Consider the following 20,163-nt stretch of genomic DNA (forward strand, 5'->3'; position numbering starts at 1 on the left):
AACACAACTACCCAGTCATCGAGAGAGAAGCCTTAGTATGCTTCTGGGCTGTGAATCATGAAAAAAAATTCTATGGGAATAAAATTAATTGTACGCACAGATCACAAGCCATTGACATTCATGTTCTCGTCCAAAAACATTCAAAATAACTCTCCACGTATAACCAAATGGTTGCTAGGGTTGGAGAACTATTGCTTCAGTGTGGAATACTTACCTGGACCAGAGAATGTGGTGGCTGATTACTTGTCGATCTCCTCTCAACATAAGTCCCAATGAAGAGCTATTAGGTGTTCCTATTTTAGCTGTACATCTTCCATCCCTTCCCAAGTAAGAATGGGAGGAGAGCATGAGAAAAGACAGTGACATGAATGTTTTCAAAGAATTGATTGTCAGTGGTTGGCCAGGGAACCGCGATGAAGTCCCTGAAGCCATCAAACACTTTTGGGAAGTAAGATTTGAACTGACTCTCATCGCAGATAGAGTATATCACAAGGGGAAAATTGTTCCACCCATGGACCTCAGGAATAAAATAATTGATCTGGCCCATGAAAGGCACTTGGGCACTAGCCTCACGAAAAACAAGGTCAGGAGTTGCTTTTGGTTTCCCAAGATGGACTCAATGGTAGAGGCTGAAAGTTAAAGAATGCACCAGCTGTGCCAAAAGTGACAAAAGCAAAGTACTACGGAAAGTTCCCTTGTCGAAGTTGCGGAGGTGCCCTGGACTAAACTAGTAATTGACATCATTGGACCCATAGAAGTCTTGGGCCCTCAGAAGAGGTTCATGTTTGTCCTCATAGACTACACCTCCCACTGGATCAATTTTAAATGTACACCCTCCACTAGCAAAAGCAACCTAATCTCTTTCATAAAAAACATATTTTTCTATGTCGGCATACCATCGATTTTAGTGGCGGATAATGGGGTGCTGTTCACATCCGAGGAGATGAGAGAAATTCTAGAGGAGTTTAATATCAAACATGAGAAAACAGCACTCTATTGTCCAATAGCCAATGGTGGAAAGGGCAAATTGCATGGTAAAATAACATATTCAACTAGCCATCACCAATGGCCACAAAATTGAAGGCTTACTTAAAGAATTCATCTCTGCATACCATACTACCTAATCTCATCACAGGGATCTCTCCCTTCATAGCCTTAAGAGGGAGGGAAAGCAGCACTAAGATTTACCCCCTGTGGCTGGAGGGAGGTAAGAGGATTTCTCCCGACCGTAGGGAGGGTCAAAAGAAAATGCTACAAAATCAAAGAAGATATGAGTTGGTATGACCAGAAACATGTAGTTAAGGATCGCAATCTCAGTGCGAACACTCCTGTTCTAGTGAGGAAACCCACCCATGTACAAATGGGACTGAGCAAATAACAACCTTCCCAATGAGTGGCAAAGGCAAGCAGAAATGTGGTCCACCTGGAAAATGGGCAGACATGGAGTGGGGATAGACTTGTTAATATAGCATGATTTGCTCAGTGTTGGTAGTCTTGTTAACATAGCATGTTTCTCCCCTTCCCTATGTAGGGAGATGTGCTGTAATCTTCAAAGTTATAATCTTGAAAGTTATAGCTGTACCTTTCTCCCCTCTCCTTGGTTTCTTCCTTCCCTACCTTTCCCCCTCTGTCTCCCTATGGAACGTTACGCAGAAGCTGACGATAGAATGTTCACAGTTGTACGTGAGTTGAGTCATTAGGAGAGTGGATGACTAGAATAAAGAAGCTTTCAACTTGCCAGTGTTGGATCTTCATTACATTTCTACTTTTAACATCATCCTTCTTTTTCTGGCTCTGGGAGTGGATCACAGACATTGGCTCTACACATGTCCTTTGGGGTGGAGACTTTAACGTCACCCTGAACCGGGACCTGGACAGTTTGCATGCCCCAGCCATGTGTCATGGTACTGCAACAAGACCCTTTTGTAACATTTTGGAAGATCATGAACTAATAGATGCTTTAAGGGCACTTTATCCATCCATTAAGGAAGGTACCTTTTACTCTCAGGTGCATAACAGCTGCTCAAGTTTAGACTATTGGGCGGTGTCCAAGGGCTTGGGTAGTTGGCATTCACACGTCAAGGCACCTATCGCGCACATACTCTGACCACTGCCCTGCCGATGCCTTTTTGGCAGCGACTTGGAGACTGTCTCCTACCTTGCTAACACCCCTTTCTGCGAGGACCTGAGACAAGAGATCACCGATTTCTTGGTTCAGAACAAAGACTGTCCCTGAAATGGGCACTATATATAGGAGGCTTTCAAAGTCATTATACGAAGTGCTTGCCTGGGCAACGGTGGAGGGATACTGTGATCGATATGCGTTCAGCTTAGCAAACTGGAGAAAAACTTGAAAGCACTGGAGGCTCAGTGTGGTGGCTCTGAGGACCTGAACTGTGTAATCAAATCCACGTAACCTTTTCTGAGTATCGGGAAACTGCAGGGAGGGAATGCCTATATAGGGTAAAATACGCATGATCTCGAGCATATGGCAAGGGTGAACGTCCCGGGCATACTTTGGCAACTATGACACATGAACCACGATTTACCAACTATGTCCTGCAGATATGGGATATGGGTGGCACACTGGTTCGGGACACTCAGGATATATTAAACACAATTTCCGCATTCTCTGGTGGCCTATATACAGCTTGCAAGCCACAGAATATAAACATAAATGCTAATCTTGACATAGTGCTGGGATGGCTAAATGACACACAAAGACAATACTTGGCTGCGGAGATCGAAGATGACTAGGCCGTTGTGCAACTCCAATTTGGAAAGTCCCCGGGGCCGGATGGGCTACCTTTCGAGTTGTATAAAATGTACATTGGTGCATTGATTGTAGTCCTAAAAGCTGTATCCCACTGGCCTCCTCCCGCCCTTCGTGAGAAGCCATGATTATCACCCTTCTTAAGCCCTAAAACCCTCTGACCACTGTGAATTTTATAGGCCCTTGTCATTAACTGCGTTGTCAAAATTCTCTCTATAATACTAGTCAACCGTCTTTCCCTACTTATGTCGTATCTAGTTCGACCAGATCAATCTGTGTTTATTAAAAGGACGGTCTGCCTCGAATAATTTGCGGGCAATACTCAAGATATTGATTTGGATATTACCTCAGTGACGGTCTTTCTAGACACCGCCAAGGCTTTCGATTCTTTAGAATGGGATTATTTAACGGTCGCATTGTAGGGTATTGGATTTCCTCCTATTTATCTAGCATGGATAGTCCTCCTGTATACACAACCCTCAGCAAAGGTCATAATTAATGGCGTGGACTCACGGCCATTCACCATCCCCTGGGGCACCCAACAGGAGTCCCCGTTATCACCATTCTTTGCCTTGGCAGTAGAACCTTTGGCAGCAAAGCTTTGCAAGCATCATCTGGCATATGCACTTAGATACCACTCTCGACATTTATTAGTATGCTTATATGTGGATGATATCACAATTTATCCGAGGGAGCCGCGGAACAGTTTCAATGCAGTGCTCCGCGGGTTCCTTTGCTTCAGGGGATTGTCTTGTGTCCAAAAATCTGGGGGAAATAACAATTATTCCCTCTCACACCAGCCTTAAAACTGTTCACTCCAGTCTTCTCCTTGCAATGGTGTGCTTCTGAATTACGTTACCTGGGAGTGGTAGTGTCCAGTGACAAGGAAAAAGTTATAAGAGTGAACTATGGTGTTGCTCCTTCCAAAATAACAGATAACATTACACTGTATTTCGTTAACCTTGTCCTTGGCGGGACTCATCTTGCTCATGAAAATGATCATCCTGCCAAAATTTCTCAACATTCCTTACGCTCCAAAGCGATAGTTCTTTGAGTCACTTCAAACACAATTGATCGCCTAGCCTGGGCGGGAACGCAGCTACGCCTGCAATGGGATACCCTCACAAGGCCGTTTTTCTCAAGGAGGCTTCAAAACGCAAGATATAAAACTTTTCTATTGAAGTGCCTAGCCACACTACGCTTCTCACTGGTATAGGCCAACGTCATTCCTGCCGCACCTGGTAGTTAGATATATATGGCCCCTATAAATCCCTCTTCCTATTTAGAGTCAATGAGGATCTTGCCTAATTTGGCGGATGCCACGGTCCCATGTACGTCGTTTGTGTGGTACCAGTACTTTATTCTCATCTTCTGCCATTGGCCTATCACCCATCATTCCCAGTCACACACAAAGGAACTTGCCTACAGATGCTACTGAAATTTGTGGGTTGCCATTTGGGGAGATCTATATCATGAAGGCACTTGTCCCTCGGAAGGCATTCTTTGTCCCTTGGGAGGCATTCTTTAGACCCCTTTAGACATTTTTCCATACTTTCGCATAAAGCCATAATGTGAAGGCTGCCGCTGCCACTGACGATTTTCGACAGGAACTCCCCACAATAGACATGATACATAGGTACTCAAAGCAGCGTATCCTAAATACCTTGTATCCATTTTATACTGTACCCCTCAAAGTGAGGTTCCCAGATGGAGGGGTGAGCATATGCACAGTGGGAACTAAAATTGGGAGTGTGTATTGTGGAGGCACAGTGTATGCTGACAGGACGAATAGCCTCCAGTAGTAGGCTATGCATAATACATCATATATTCCTGCACAGACTCTACTATACACTTGTTAGAGTACACCGCTTCTGCCTGCTCACTTTCTCCATTTGACTTGGGTGTGCATCCCAACACACCCATTTTGGACTGAGGTTGGAGCAGCACTCCCTCTCCTGCTAGGACAAGCAATTGCCCATACCCCATTTATGGCTCTCTTGGGGAATGTAGAGGGAGTGGAAAAGGGCAGTTGGAAGTACGTCACGCTGTCTTCTATTGGCGAAGTGCAGTCGCCTTGTCGGTAGGGTTGGGTAGGGTCAGGGCAAGGTACACAAGTATAAGAGTGGCTGAATTATCTCATTTACTATCAAGACCAAATGACCTCATATCTAGAACTTTTTTCCCCACAATCTTGTCCCAAACACATATGGGGCCCCTTGCACACCTACCTCATAACCGAGTTGCAAGATTCAACTATTGAGGCTGAATCCACAGGGTTACAATGCACTAACCCACGTACTTAAATATACTCCTTAGGAACGTATGCAATAATATGTCCACCTTTTTATGATCCTGCCCCAGGCCCTCTAACACTATAACAAGGTTGGCAGGCGCGTATATTAATACTCGATCTCTCACTAGCGTGCTATGGCATGGGAGAAGTCCTATGTGATCACATGCTATTCTGGGTGCACGCACTTTCTTTTTTCACCACTTGAAGCTCTCACTCATCAGACTAACCTGGGTGCGGACTACAGACACATATTATCTGGACCCTGTTAAAGAGACAGGGAGGTTGCACTGCACCACATTTTGAAGTTTATTACTACACAGCACAATTCGCCACACTCTGGTTTCACAGTTGAAAACCGGTATCACACCGGCACTTGGATTTGGGTTTAGTTGCACCTTAGAGGCTTTGAAATGTTATTCTGAAACCACTGAGGTGGCCTCGTTCTGACATACATATGATAGATTGTGTGATATGGGCAGAATTATTCCGCATTTCTGCCGTAGATACTGTATACTCTCCACATGTAAAACTGATACAGAGCCCCAAACTGACCATCACCAGTGAACCATTAATGACTCAGAATTAGGGCAGTAGACCTCTTCATACAATGGGAGATTTGTATGTAGAGGGACAGTTTATTTCTGTGGATGAATATTTACACAGGGACTGTTCTACAACCCTAACGTGCTCCTGTACCTCAAACTCAAGGAGTCAGTGGGGGCACCTTTTCCATCGTATCTACAAGAGTCAGCAGACTACTTAGTCTTATCTTATCCCAATGGGGTTTTGTATAGCGCTCTGTCACCATAAGTTTCCTGGCGCTGATTGGGTGCTGAGAGATGTAAAAAGAGGGGGAGCTAGCCAGACTGTGTGAAGAGGCTGGTTTTCAGGAGTTTTCTGAATTCCAGAAGGGAATTAGAAGTTTTGAGCGGAAGGGGCAGCAGGTTCCAGAATTTGGGGGCCAAGTGGGCAAATCTACAGCCACCAATTTTTTTTAGCTTAATTGGGGGTGCAGCTAAGAGATGGTGATGAGAGGACCGTAGGTTGCGTGCCGGACAGTAGGGAATGACTAAGGATTTGAGGAAGGCAGGGGAGGTTCCGAACACAGCTTTGAATGTGAGGCAGCCGATCTTAAACGCAGCCCTCTGTTCGACCGGCAGTTAGTGGAGTTTGCGAAGTAGTGGTTTCGCCGACTGCCATTTCGGGATTTTATAAGCCAGTCTGGCCGCCTGGTTCTGTACAATTTGAAGCCTATGGAGAAGATATTTGGGTAGGCGTGGTACAGAGAGTTGGAAAAATCCAGGCGGGAGAGCACCAGGGCAATCAGGACTTAGTCTTGCTACAACCAGTTTTGTTCGGCAAGACCATCTCTGTTAAGTATATACTTGCAGATATGCCGAAAGTGGAGACCTGTTCCAAAGATAATTTGTATAATGACTTGGAGGTATAGCTAACAGATACCCAGTGGGAATACTGTTGTCGCCACACCAGAGAGGTATCTATGAACGGCAGGCATAAACAAAATCATTCTAAAGATCTGCATTAAGTTTATTACACGCCTGTCAAAATGCACCAATATATTGGGAGGTTCAAGGATAACTGTGAGAGATGTGCCTGTGTATGTGCAGATTTTACCCATTTAGCCTGGAAGTGTCCAACTATTGGCAGAATATTGGAGCTGCTTGTTCACACACTAAGTGATATGGTAGGTTTATCGCTGCAAACGGTGTCCCGTCTGGACCTACTGGGCTATGTCAAAATGATGCCCAAGCATAGCTGGAAATTCATTAGACTTGCATTGATGTTGCAAAATGCAGGTGGCTGTTTAATGGGGAAGGAATGCTCCCCCAAGCCCCCCATGGTGGATAAATGGTTGAATGATTTTGCATTATGCAACACAAACTCTGTCTACAGCACAATATTGCCAAGGGTGTGTCTGCCTAGGGATATATGGGCCAATTGAGGATCTATCTTGCTGGACAAACATCTAACATGACAAATGATACGGAGGATGCATAGATGTATACACAAATTGTTTTTGCACATAGTTGTGCATGTTTCATGATTCCTGTATCAAAGATATTCCTTCATGCAAATACAGTTGGCATCACATATTGTATTATGCTTTGCAAATAAACATTTTTAAAAAAAAGAAATAAGGTTGACTAATACATTGACGGTGCAAGTGTTAAAGCCTATAAAGACATGATTCCACTGTTAGGCTACTATCTTCACCATGCCATACTAGCTCAATTTTACCTTCCATCCCCACCATACACGCTTATAATTGTCAAACACATTTTTACACAAAAAGTAACACCGTTCCGTATGTATATTTATTAACCCTGGGCAAAGCACTACGCTACGCTCGCATAGTTTGTGAAGTTTGCGCTACTTCACACTACGCGAATTGCACTTAGCACAGTGAAAACACACATAGCGGTCATTTTTTGCTTGCTCGCGGTTCTCAACGTCAAGTTGGCGACAGCGAGCAAGCAAAATGACATTCCGGAGAGACTATTTCCTTGTTCGCGATCAGGAACATCAAGTTGCCGATCGCGAGCGTGGAAAATAAACCTCCAGGCAAGATTCTCAACGCGGGAATGTCAGGTTTCTCATTGCGAGTGGTCGTGTATGCTTGTGACCACTCGCGATGAGAAACTACCAGTCTGCGTTGAGAAAGCTGCCGCTCGAGTAAAAATCTACTTGAGCGACAGTAAAAGACAGCTCGCGCTGTGCAAGATGTCGTTTTCAATGATTGCACAGTGCGGACAAGACTCCGGCACTGTGCAATCATCGCGAACAGCGCACTACGCAGTTCGCGTGGTGCTACGCGTAGCTCGCGAAGTGCACTTTGCATAGCTTCGCCTAGTGCTAACTTCATGAACTACGCCCAGGGTTAATATTTATGAACTACATACATAATAATTGCATAGGGATGAAATCTATTTTTTGATAAACCTTGAACTTCTCAGTACTATACATGTAATACTATCACACACTGGAGTAGGTCAAACTTTCCATCCCTTAAAGCAACGTCAGACAAAAACATTTTATAAAATGAACTCGGTAATTTCATGCATACTCATTAGATATCCATGGAAACCATGTTCTAATCTATACGGATCTGTAAAAACATAAATTATATAAAAATAAAGTGACTTGTGTAGAGTATCCTGTAACATTGATGACCGCTCTACTCCATGTTAACATATGTTTCCATGTTAACATATGTTTTCAAAAATGTACCTTCTTACACACAAAATACATAAATTCCCACCCAAAAACATTTTCAATAGCCATTTTTTTTCGGATTCACCCCAACTATTTATTCATACAATTATAAAACTATTTGCACACTCAGAAACATAGTATCTCATGCACATAACATTTCTACCTTTAACAAACCGAGGTGGAAGCTGAGGTTGACTTTTTGTGGAGGGGTGCCAGACAAGATTAAGGTCAAAAGCTAAAGTGTGGAACTTCAGTTGTTCTTAGGTGTTGAGGTTTAGCTACTATTATTTTAAGTCATCCTTTGAAAAAAAAATATTTTTAATGAAATGTTATTGTTCTTGCAGATTATTGCGTTTTCCATCATATCTGACTTTACTCCTTGAGCTAAGCTAAGCTTCTTTAAAGGGGAGCCAAAAGTATTTGAAAGATATGACATCTCCTAGAACAACTCACCAGATGTTGAGAATACGCTGTTGTGTTGCGAAGGCAGTGGAGGGAGGCAGAAGAATTGAGCACACCTCACCACCTTTGTCAACTGACCAATGTAGGGTGTGTATAACTGAGTTGATGACTAGTTCACTGCCCATGCTGCGTCCGAGCCATGATTGCATTGGAACCAGTGGTTAGATTTCATATAATTCTACAGTTAAGTTGTGATCCCTTTTACGAAAAGTTTTGAAACAAAAGTTAGAAGGGACATGGCCCACTAATGTGACCTTATCAAGGGAAAACATTTTAAGGACAAACTATAGAAGATTTGAAGCTGTCTGTAACTCAGCACATTTCCCTAAATGAATCTACATAATAAAGTGTGTTGATTACATTTTCAAGGGCTTCTAGAGCACAATATGATATTCCATTCCAAACACTGAAATTTCACCGAACAGGGGCAAAGTATATTGCTTTCAGGTATTTTCATATCTTCAGCAAGAACCTCTCTAAAGTTCATTGATCATTGAAAAAAAATGGTTGGGGAGTCTGCCAGTTCTTGACAGTGTAGGGCATCAGTACTAATGACCAAAGGACTGTTTAAAAAATTAAGTGGCAAAAGTATTCTCAGCGAATTGAGTAGTTAGAATTTTTTTGCTTCTTTAATTTCTTTAATACATTTTTCAATATAGGAAATGCGTCTTTATCTTTATAAGTTTTGCAACAATTCGACTCCAGCTCCTTTTAGTGACACTTTTTCTAACTTCAGAATCTACACTTAATATTTACTGGACAATGTTTTAAGTTGATAATGTTTTTCTGCACAGGGCTAAGCTCTTTTAAATGTGTTAAAAGGTGTAACAGGATGCTGTTCAGGTCACAGGTCAATGGAAACTAACAACCGGGTGAATTCCAGTGAAACTGTTTTTTTTCCTTCTTTTCATTGGGGCTGTAGCTATAGTTGTGAGTAAGCATCCCCTAGGTTACCTACACTTTTGGTGCTTTTATCTCTTAATATACTGGCTATGGTCAAAATGTTCCTGCAGTGCAGATACCAACAGTGTCACGGTAGAGTTAAACTTTATCATTAATTTAAATAGTGACAGAATGGTACTGGGAAATAGTTATCCAGCTCCCTAACGGTACAGGTTAAGGTTAGTTTGGGTATTTAGTTTCACTGAAGATGCATGGCATTGTAGCACGTCAACCCGAGATGATATAGATTTTTGTTCTTCCTGGTGGCTGCTGGGAGCGTGTCTCCTAGGCACGCACTAAATACACTGTGTGGTCTTCTACATTAGGGTGCTCTCTTCATTTTGGGCTTGTTCAAGTAATGTCGTCTTCTGGCAAGCACAGTTCCATCTCTTGTGCAGAAGAGAGGTCCGTAGCCGATTTCTGTCCCTTCTCATATAACAGCTGCAAGCCTTGATGCGGGATTTCTGACCAAATCAATCTGGGAGCATGTGAGAATATCAGTTACCTAGTACAGGACAGAATATATTGATCTATCTGGTTTACAAGGAGTCATAGACACAGTGAAGTATTTATTGAAAGTGTATATCGTGGCTACACTACAGTTTTCTGTCCAAGAAGTGTGGTACTAAGAGCAAAACATAGATTACATCAACCTTTTTTAGTGGACTTGTTATAAGAGAGCAGGTAGACTGAAATAGAATGAAGCAGATTTCTGCTTGGAGTGTGCAAGTACTTTCTACGGTTACTTGATTATGCAAGCTGTGGCATCTACAATATTTTGAGCAGCCTGACGTTTTTGGGGGTAGGAGGTTGGTGCCAATCATCTCACCAGTGTCCTCATAGTTTATAATAAAATTACAAGCATTGCCATTACACTACATGGGAAAGGCCAACATTAATTTCCCACCTTCAGTTGAATTTTGTGAATACCTGGCTGTCCAGGCCATTCAGACGCATCCTGAGGCAAGTGAATGGGGTCAAGGATCGTGTGGTTCAGTATGCTTCTGTTGTCCAGGCAGCAGCAACGTCACTCAATAATTGAAAGTTTGGACCTGGCAAAGAAGGAGCTTTACAGGACTGAACACTTGAGAAATGACTATGAAACAGTTTCCACCACATTTCTTTTGTGTTACTAATTGTCCTTCATGCATGAGCATACACATTGTGTCACCCAGTGGACATTTATCATTGTCAGTGATTTCGTTTACTGTCATTTACACAGACGAAATTATTTTTCCTAGAGGTGGCCTGCAACAGCAGTGAGATTTATACGTGGTTATTAGCAAAATCTCGGTAGTAGCGTTCTCCCAACGGAGAAACGTCAGCACATTCGTTAACCAAGTAAGTCCTCTGGTGAACTGTACAAATGGATATATCTTGTGGTTTATACAAGAAGTACAGAGAAATGGGTGCTCAAAATAGCCCTTGTTACACCCACTACCCAAGGGTGTCACAGAAGCACACAAGGTGTGCTGTCAGTTAATGAACAAAGAAATAAGGGCTCGGCCAGCACTCCTATGCTGAGAATTTAAAGTAAATTTTTTTTAAGTATATGTAGACATATGGGTGTCTCATTAGCACCCTTCAGCACAGAAAAAGGATTGCCCATAAACACTGCATCGAAATATGACAAGAAGGATCCAGGAGATGAAGAAATCTTCCATGTCTTTATTAATTTCTGTAAAAGATTTTCCAGCACAACTTGCCACTTGCCGACATGTGTTTAGTCTCAAACGAGACTTCCTCAAGGCAGAGCTATTTGTAGAATGTTCTTTTCTAGTCAAGTTCCTAGTTAGTAATCCATAGAGGTCCAGGTAACTCACAGAGAATTCACCGGAACAAAAAGATAGAAGTGACGTTCACTCTGTGCAAAAACCCAGAGGCAACCCAAGCAGGAGGTCCACCAGACGAATGGCCTCTCCTCAAAAACGCCGACAGACTATATCTATCAATATTCAATCTGTCTCATAAGGCCAACCGAGTTGCTAGTGTTCACGCCGGCTCATATAAACCACCCAAATTAGTACGTCAATAATAGCAGCAGGCAGTGGAGTTTGTCACTAACAATACCTAATAAAGTGGTAGTTCACGTTAATTTCCAAAACCAGTATTCCCAATTTTGTCCTCCATCAAGGGTCAGCTCTTCACAGTGTCAATTAATTCAATTGGGGGCACCACATCAGAAGTATATGTAGCTTCCGTCTAAGCCATGATAAGCCTGTTCCGAAATACAGCACTTGCGGCATCCCGCTATACGGTATCCAGCGAAAACTTATTTTGAGCAGCCTGACGTTTTTGGGGGCAGGTGCCAATCATCTCACTAGTGCCCTCATAGTTTATAATACAATTGCAAGCATTGTCATTACACTACATGGGAAAGGCCAACATTAATTCCCACCTTCAGTTGAATTTTGTGAATACCTGGCTGTCCAGGCCATTTAGACACATCCTGAGGCAAGTGAATGGGGTCAAGGATCGCGTGGTTCAGTATGCTTCTGTTGTCAAGGCAGCAGAAACGTCACTCAATAATTGAAAGTTTGGACCTTGCGAAGAAGGAGCTTTACAGGACTGAACCCTTGAGAAATGACTATGAAACTGTTTCCATCACATTTCTTTTGTGTTACTAATTGGCCTTCATGCATGAGCATACACATTGTCACCCAGTGGACATTTATCATTGTCCGTGATTTCGTTGACTGTCATTTACACAGACGGAATTATTATTCCTAGAGGTGGCCTGCGACAGCAGTGAGATTTATACGTGGTAACTGCGATTATCAGTGTGCATTTCTTTAAGAGCATTGACTTGCAACTATGACAAGATGTAAATCCTTATTTGAGTTGCCTGAACCTCTATATATGGTTCAGAAATGCAAAGTCTTTACTATTGGGGTGAGTGCTCTAAGAAAGTGCTGTGACCTCAGCTTGCATTATTACCGACAGTGGTTCCATTATACAAATTTGTACAGATGTCGGCGTTTAAAAAAAACATAAAACTTTTTATTGTTTTTGACATAGAAATGAAGCCCATAAATATATTTGCACATACAATAGATTGCAAGCGTTATCTAGCACATCATCGCAAGACACTGTTGAAATCCAGAACTTCACCTTTCAATTTTTGATTCTTCGCTCAATAGCGGTGAGGTACTTTACTCACTTTAAACATGAACATCCTTCCTTGGTGTGCTTTCCATGGAATCAATATTTTTTTCCCCCTCACTTTGTTGGACATCCTCGCCCCATTTCTCCTCAGTCATTCACCAGTCCATGTGCTTTTTCTTCAGGCCCAACTCTGGTGTCTTCACTGTCCCCCCAACATGTTGCCAAAATGTAACATTTTGAGACGGCTTATAATGCTCCCTGGATATACGTAAATGTATGCAGAAGCCCGATTGTTTGCCTTCAAAATAAAATGTACACCGAAAATTTGCATCATGAAAAAATGTTGTCCAACAGCTAGTTGAACTTTAGATACCATTTTTTAAACATTTACAAAACAGGTTTGATTCATGTCAAAATTTTAAAATAAAGAAAAGCAAGCACTTGCAAAGTCAATAGATCACTTCTGTGCAAGAGCTAATAGCTTTGCAAATGTGTTTTAAGCCATGGTGTATGCCAGCATGACTCCTGATCAGCATGGCTGAAAGTTAGTACGGTAAAGGGGAGTGCAGTGTTAAGTGGAATATCTTGGTGTGGCATAGAGAGTCGTGCAGTGGTGTGAATACTGTTATGGAATGGGAAAGTATAAAGTGGAAGAGTGCTGTGGAGTATCATGGAGGGAGTAGTGTGTCAAAGAGTGGAAGGGTGTATAGTGGAGTAGAATTGATTGGCATGAAGTAAGTGGAGTGTCAGAGTGGAGTAGAGTGCTTTAGAGTGAAGTGTTGTGGAGTGGTGTTGAGTAGAGTGGCATAGAGCGTGTTGCGTAGAGTTGAGCCCAGTGACTCAGTGTAGATTGTTATAGAGAGGAGTGGCATACAGTGAAGTATAGGGACGTGGAGCAGTGGGGAGTAGGGTGTTGTAGAATAGAGTAGAGTATAGTGGCATGGATTAGTGCAGAGGGAGTTGCTGTTTTTTCTCTCCATTTTTTGGGGAGAGACGGATAAAGAGTTGAACACCCTTAACATTTAACTGTGTTGTGAACAGACGTGCATTGATTTCATCCCTCATACGTCTGCTTCCAGCCCAGTATGTAGATTTGCGGAAAGCTAGCCAAACCAGAAACTTACTCGAATCCAAACCTTGATTATAATATGAGCTCTGGCATAATAGGAGAGGCTGTTATCAAAGCTATGATCAGGGTTGTGGAATTTAATAAAATAACCTTTTGCTTTATTGATCTACTTGTCCTGTAAAAAAAATCCACTTGTCCCTTTGATGCCATGTAGTGCAGCAACAAATTATGGCAGCAGTCTCATTATATAAAAGCTCTGATATTAGCCTTTCTGATAATGCCTAGGCTCATACTATCGTAGGGTTTGAATACTAGCAGTTTACTTTTTTTGCCACCTTTCCACAGATCTGGGTTTGAAGGTACCGTTCTGTAATAGTGTACCGTTAAGTAATAGTTCCAGGGTTGGAATGCTCTCTCAAGTCTGTGCAAACCTACTAAATCCCATGGCAGTTCCTCTCTAATCTTTTCCCATACTGCGACAGGTTGGACATTTTGTCCTGACAATGGCAGAAGCAAAGCTTCTCCCATGTTTGGAAAAAAGTGGTTGGAGGGAACGTGTACTTGTAAACGCTTAACAGATTTTCGCAGGAGAAAATCTACACCTACATGTTTGCTTGTGCTCAAAAACCGCTCACAAATATTTCTAGGAATTTGATTTCCTGGCCTACTTCTTTAAATTCGTGTGATTTAATGAAAGCTGTAAAACTGCCGTAATGCAAGGATGTATCCCATTGCAGCAATTTTGTGACTTTCGTTAACAATTTGGCCTCTAATTAGGTCTGGAGTTAACCAAGACCTTCGTTTTTTATTAACATTCTCCATCCATCAACTGGTTTCTGTTGTTTCTCAAGGAACATATCGGCACACAAAGTAGTTTTGTTCAGTTCCCAGGAGTACTGTGACAATGTGAGCTTATTGTGACCTAACAATATGCTTTTTGCCAACTTATGTTATAAGGTTGAGGGCCTGGCAGCTTCCAAAACGTTTTGGGAAAACATATCAAAACAAGACAAGCATTAACAAAACCAAAATGCTTACCACCAATATCAGACCTATTGGTTTTGCCAGTACTTGTTTATTTTCACGTTTTCCTTTATCTTGTTGAAACTGTTTGCACTGAACTTTAGGACATACTAACATGCATAAATACATTTTACTAAATGATGCTTCAAAGAATTGTAACCTACAATTTTACAGTTGTTTTTTAATTCTAGTTGCATTTTTTTAAAACATTTTATTTTGAAGAAATAGGATCATTAATCTGGCTTTCAAGTTTCTTCAGGTATTTTCATCTTATTAGAGCGCATTCTGGAAGCATTGTATGACGCCTCATATTGTTAAACTTTGGTAACCACGGTTTACACATTTTTGCACTGGAATCACTGCCAGTAGTGCAGTCCAAGCCTACAACATTTACTTTAAACACTAACCCTAATAAGAAAGGTTTTGTATTAATGAACCAAAAATACAACTTCAAAAAGCATTAACATATGGACAGAAATATTACCTAAACTGTAGGTGATGCCCTTCCATAGCCATAATGTGGTATTGTAAACTGGCAGCCAAAGGGTTTGTGCTACAGGCGGGTCGCTTACCTGCCCCAATGACAAACATGAAAATTTGTTGTCCTTAACCCCAAACAATATGTCCTGGGAGTAGGGCTGTAGGAATTCCACACCCCTGTATGATATAATGGGAATGCTGCCATAATTTGTTATCTCACAGTATGGCTCCTAAAGGTACAAGTGGATTTTATTTTTGTGAGATAGATTTGTGACACATTCTGCCCATTTGTCAAGTAGATATTTAAAAGAATTCACACCCCAGACCATATTTAGCTCATTCGTCACACCAGTTACTCTGTCCAGTGGATATATTACTCACCCTTCCTCTGCACTGTCTTTTCCGGTCTCACCAGCTGTCTATTTAGTTAATGTGTGTACTTTCTCAATGTGTCTCTTCTTGTAATACTTCTCTGCCTTGCCTTTCTTTTCAACCAATTATTATTTCAAGAGTGCTCTAAATGGTCTACTAAATAGGTCTTGTGAAGCAGAGTTTGGCATTTTCTTGCCCGTAATGTATGCATTGATGGTTTTTGTTGTGCATCATTTTGTTTGAGATTTATTGCTGCCTGAAAGTTTATACTGCCTTAAAAATATTAATGCAACTCCTCTTGCCAATTATTGCAAGCTATTTGGTAGATATGTTATGCCATGTTTTCTAAAATACTTACATTAAACCCTATTTTTCTGTTTTTACCAAGGTTGTAAAATTAAAGCACTAAGAGCAAAGACAAATACTTACATCAAGACACCTGTTCGTGGAGAAGAACCTATTTTTGTTGTCACTGGGAGAAAAGAGGATGTGGCCATGGCTAAAAGGGAAATCCTTTCAGCTGCTGAGCACTTTTCCATGATAAGAGCTTCTCGCAACAAAAATGGTCCCGTTCTTGCGGGCAGTGCTCCTTCGACTACCAACCTGCCAGGTCAGACCACTGTACAAGTTAGAGTACCGTACCGTGTTGTTGGACTAGTGGTTGGCCCTAAGGGCGCAACAATTAAAAGAATCCAGCAGCAGACCCACACATATATAGTAACTCCAAGCCGGGACAAGGAGCCAGTCTTCGAAGTGACAGGAATGCCTGAAAATGTAGACCGAGCACGTGAGGAAATTGAAATGCATATTGCTATGCGCACTGGCAACTACATTGAGCGCAACGAAGAAAATGATTTCCATTACAATGGTACAGATGTAAGTTTTGAATCAGGACATTTTGCATCCGCTTGGCTACCTTCAAATGCAACTGCTCCTGTCCGCACTAGAATGATTTCCAGTTACCGAAATGACAGTTCCAGCTCTCTCGGCAGTGGATCCACAGATTCCTTTTTTGGAAACAATAGATTATCAGACTTCAGTCCAACAAGCCCATTTAACGCTGGAACGGGAACCTTCTGGTTTGGAGAAACACTCCAGCCTATGGGTTCAGAAGATCTTGTGGCTGGTTCACCACCAACCTTTGATTCCTTACCACCACCACCACCACCACCACCACCACCTCAGACTTTCTGGGCACCGTTTGAATCTACAAATACCCTTGCAGGTTATAGCGGAGATACGGCAACTAACATAAAAAATCAGCGCACGGAAAGTCTGTCACCTACATTTGTAGAAGGCATAGAGCAATCTCTTACACTGAGAGTAGGTAGTAATCCACGCAGTGTGCATAGCCAGGCTGGCCTTCCGATATACATCCCTGCATTTTCCAATAGTTCACACAGCTATTCTTCTTCTAATGAAGGATCCTCATCCAATGGTGGCTCTACCTCGAGTTCACCTCCAGAATCGAGAAGAAAGCACGACTGCGTTATATGCTTTGAAAAAGATGTAATTGCCGCCCTTGTTCCTTGTGGCCATAACCTTTTCTGCATGGAATGTGCTAACAAAATATGTGAAAAAGAAATGCCATTGTGTCCTGTTTGCCAGGCATCAGTTACTCAGGCTATTCAAATCCTTTCTTAAATATGTTAAATCAAATTGTACCGTTTAGTGGTCTTCCTAGGAGTTTCTCCTCACTATTATTGAGCTTTCTTAGAATTAGGCCGTAGTTGGATGTCTTTTTTTACGCTGCTACAGTAACACTAATTGCAGACTAGTCAGATACACTTAGCAAACCAATGTGTCTGCAGTACATTTTAATGATGGGACAGGCGAGTAGAAAACAAGTATTGTGATAACATTGGATAGATATTAAGTTAAGATGTAAGAAAACTTTATTGAACAATTGCGATTATGGTTTGTTGACCATTGGCCTTATAATTTTGTTAGACAAGATAATGTATTGTGATGGTTATTGGGCCCTGATGGATTTAGCACAATATGATTTTTTTAAAGTATTTTAATTTGCACCAACTTTGGCCTAATTCTGTTGCATTGCAAGTAACGTTTTTAACAGTTTATCAGTTTAAATAGTATAGTCTGCCATTTTCATATTAGCTGTAATTCATTTGGGATAAAACACTATCAAGTTGATATTAGTTTTTCATAATTTGCTTGTGGATTATGTGTTCAGAGAACAAAGCCAATCCCCTCATTCATAGAAAAGCAGGCTGTGTCCTTCCCATTACAATGATTTCTTTCAATTGCATATAAATTGACTAATGGTGAGGATGCAAACATTCCATTCATTAGTCTGATCAAGTAATTATTAAATTGCGTTTTTAGATAGAACATAGTGTTACTTTTTTAGTTTGAAACAAATTCTTATTTTATTAATCACAGGGAAAAGGGTTGCCCATTGATTCTTAACAGGTTGAAAAATGGCAGCTGTTGGAAGGCATGTAATAAACTGATTGTGTTTCCAAATGATATTTCCTCTCCAAAGGATCAGTACGACTCTGCTTGTTACTAACCCTTTTTGTATTCTGTTCACAATTCAGCCTATGAATAATTTTCTACTTATTATTCCTAGGATCCCAAATCTATGTTGGCTTCAGCTTTGATGCCCTGTTGGAATTTTCTACCAATTATTTTTAAGCATTATTTTCCCATGGTAAAATAAATACTTTTCTCTGTGTAACAAATTTAAAAAAATGTCTATTGAAATAGTAAGATATATAGAGAATTTTTATTTTTTATTTCCACTTGAAAAGTTACATTTCGTAAAAAAAAGTTTACAAATGACGGTTTTTATTTTGACTTTGCCTGGATGGCACAGTATGATGTAATGCAGAACTTTATTGCTACTTGCTTGTAGAATAGTTAAATGTCAGTATTAAGACCTAATTTTAAACTGCCGTATTGTAGGTATGAACGAATGTTCACCATGCATGTATTTTGTATTGTATATGCATTGTACACTGCAACTAATAAGCCAAGGAATCAACCTACATTAGATGCGTGTACCATATTTCAATAATCCACAACTGCGAATGACAAACTATCAGTATAGTGTAGAATTTACTAATTTTACAACTTATTTGTTTTGTATATGTAGGGACGTTATAGGGATTATAAATTCAATTTCAGTAAAGTTCAAAACAATATATTTTATGATAAAGGGCCTTTAACGTATGATGGCCAAAGCACTGATATTATATATTTGCTGTAAAGAGAATTATAAGAGTTTTATTTTTCTGATATTAAAAGTTACTTAATAAAGTCTTGTTTTCATTAATTTGTCACTCTTCGAGTTTCTTTGATTCTTTTTAAAAAGCTTGTTGGTTTTCTTTTTTCACCCAGTGATTTCCCCAAGATTTGGTATTACATTAACAAACAGTTAAAGAAATGGAGTCATTACATTTGTTGCAGATACCTCACTTTCAAGCAGTCCATTAAATCAATGTTATCACATACAACTGTGATTTTGAACTTACCAGGCGGTGTTATATTTTGAGGCTCGTATCCTCTACAATCTGACCAAAGTGGATGCCTTATAACCCTAAAGCTCCTAAGCTCTCTTGATGTGCTTTAAAGCCCAGTCATCCACTCTGCATATCTGTTCCTCTTCTAGCATTTTACACAGTCCTATGTTTAGACTGAAATCAAGCCTATTATTTTGCAATTAGATGATACTGTTTTAGTTACAGTTGAAAGCATATTTAGCAACCGGTTCAGCTATTTATGCTGGTTTTAGGTATAAACTTAGAGCTACAGAATAAATTGTTGGCCTTTGCTGACATTATGACCTTAACTTACTTAAGTACTTTGTTCCTACAAGTCTGTAAAAAAGGACTTTCGCAAATATTTTTGAAGGATGCCAATGACCGTGATACATTATCAGCTATTTGGAGATGGTTTGAATGTTGACTAAAGAAGCTTATTGTGGACCTGCAAGCCCAGTGCAATAGAGTGGAATAATTTCGCACAAATGCCTGAAATAATCATTTTATTAAGTCGTTAGGGTTTTTTCCAGCTAAACTTTTTTTGATCTGGTTCCCGATCAGACAACCAACCCTATTAATGTGAATCTCTAACTACCTTTTAAACCTACATGTCTTTAACTGCCCTCGTGCCTTATACACCTTTTTTTTTTAGCAGATTTTTTATATTGCGTGATCTTGGCGCAAGGGCATTGGATTGCTTAACATGAGCAGACGTTACATTACCCAAGGTCAAATTTGCTATTTTATTTTAGTATTATGGGGATATTAGGTGATTTGCCCAGAATCGCAGATGTTAAGCCGACGCTGGAACTCAAACCTGGTTTCCCTGTGCCATGTCAACCATTCTGGCCATAACGCCACATCCTCTCTCTATCTGCAATTGTGCTCTAAAGGAAGACTGGTA

At 40.9% G+C, this 20,163-nt stretch overlaps 1 protein-coding gene across 1 annotated transcript in view; it reads left to right on the forward strand.

Annotated features, from left to right (window-relative positions):
* Positions 1 to 19,051, forward strand: part of MEX3C (mex-3 RNA binding family member C) — a 56,800-nt gene extending 37,749 nt beyond the window's left edge. Inside the window, exon 2 of the mRNA XM_086960394.1 lies at positions 16,142 to 19,051. Coding sequence (XP_086816520.1) covers positions 16,142 to 17,397 — 1,256 coding nt within the window. The 3' untranslated portion in view covers positions 17,398 to 19,051. The remainder of the gene's footprint in view (positions 1 to 16,141) is intronic.
* Positions 19,052 to 20,163: the final 1,112 nt, after the last annotated feature.

The sequence above is a fragment of the Lissotriton vulgaris genome, chromosome 3_1 (assembly GCF_964263255.1).
Source record: "Lissotriton vulgaris chromosome 3_1, aLisVul1.2, whole genome shotgun sequence".
Lineage (NCBI taxonomy): Eukaryota > Metazoa > Chordata > Amphibia > Caudata > Salamandridae > Lissotriton > Lissotriton vulgaris.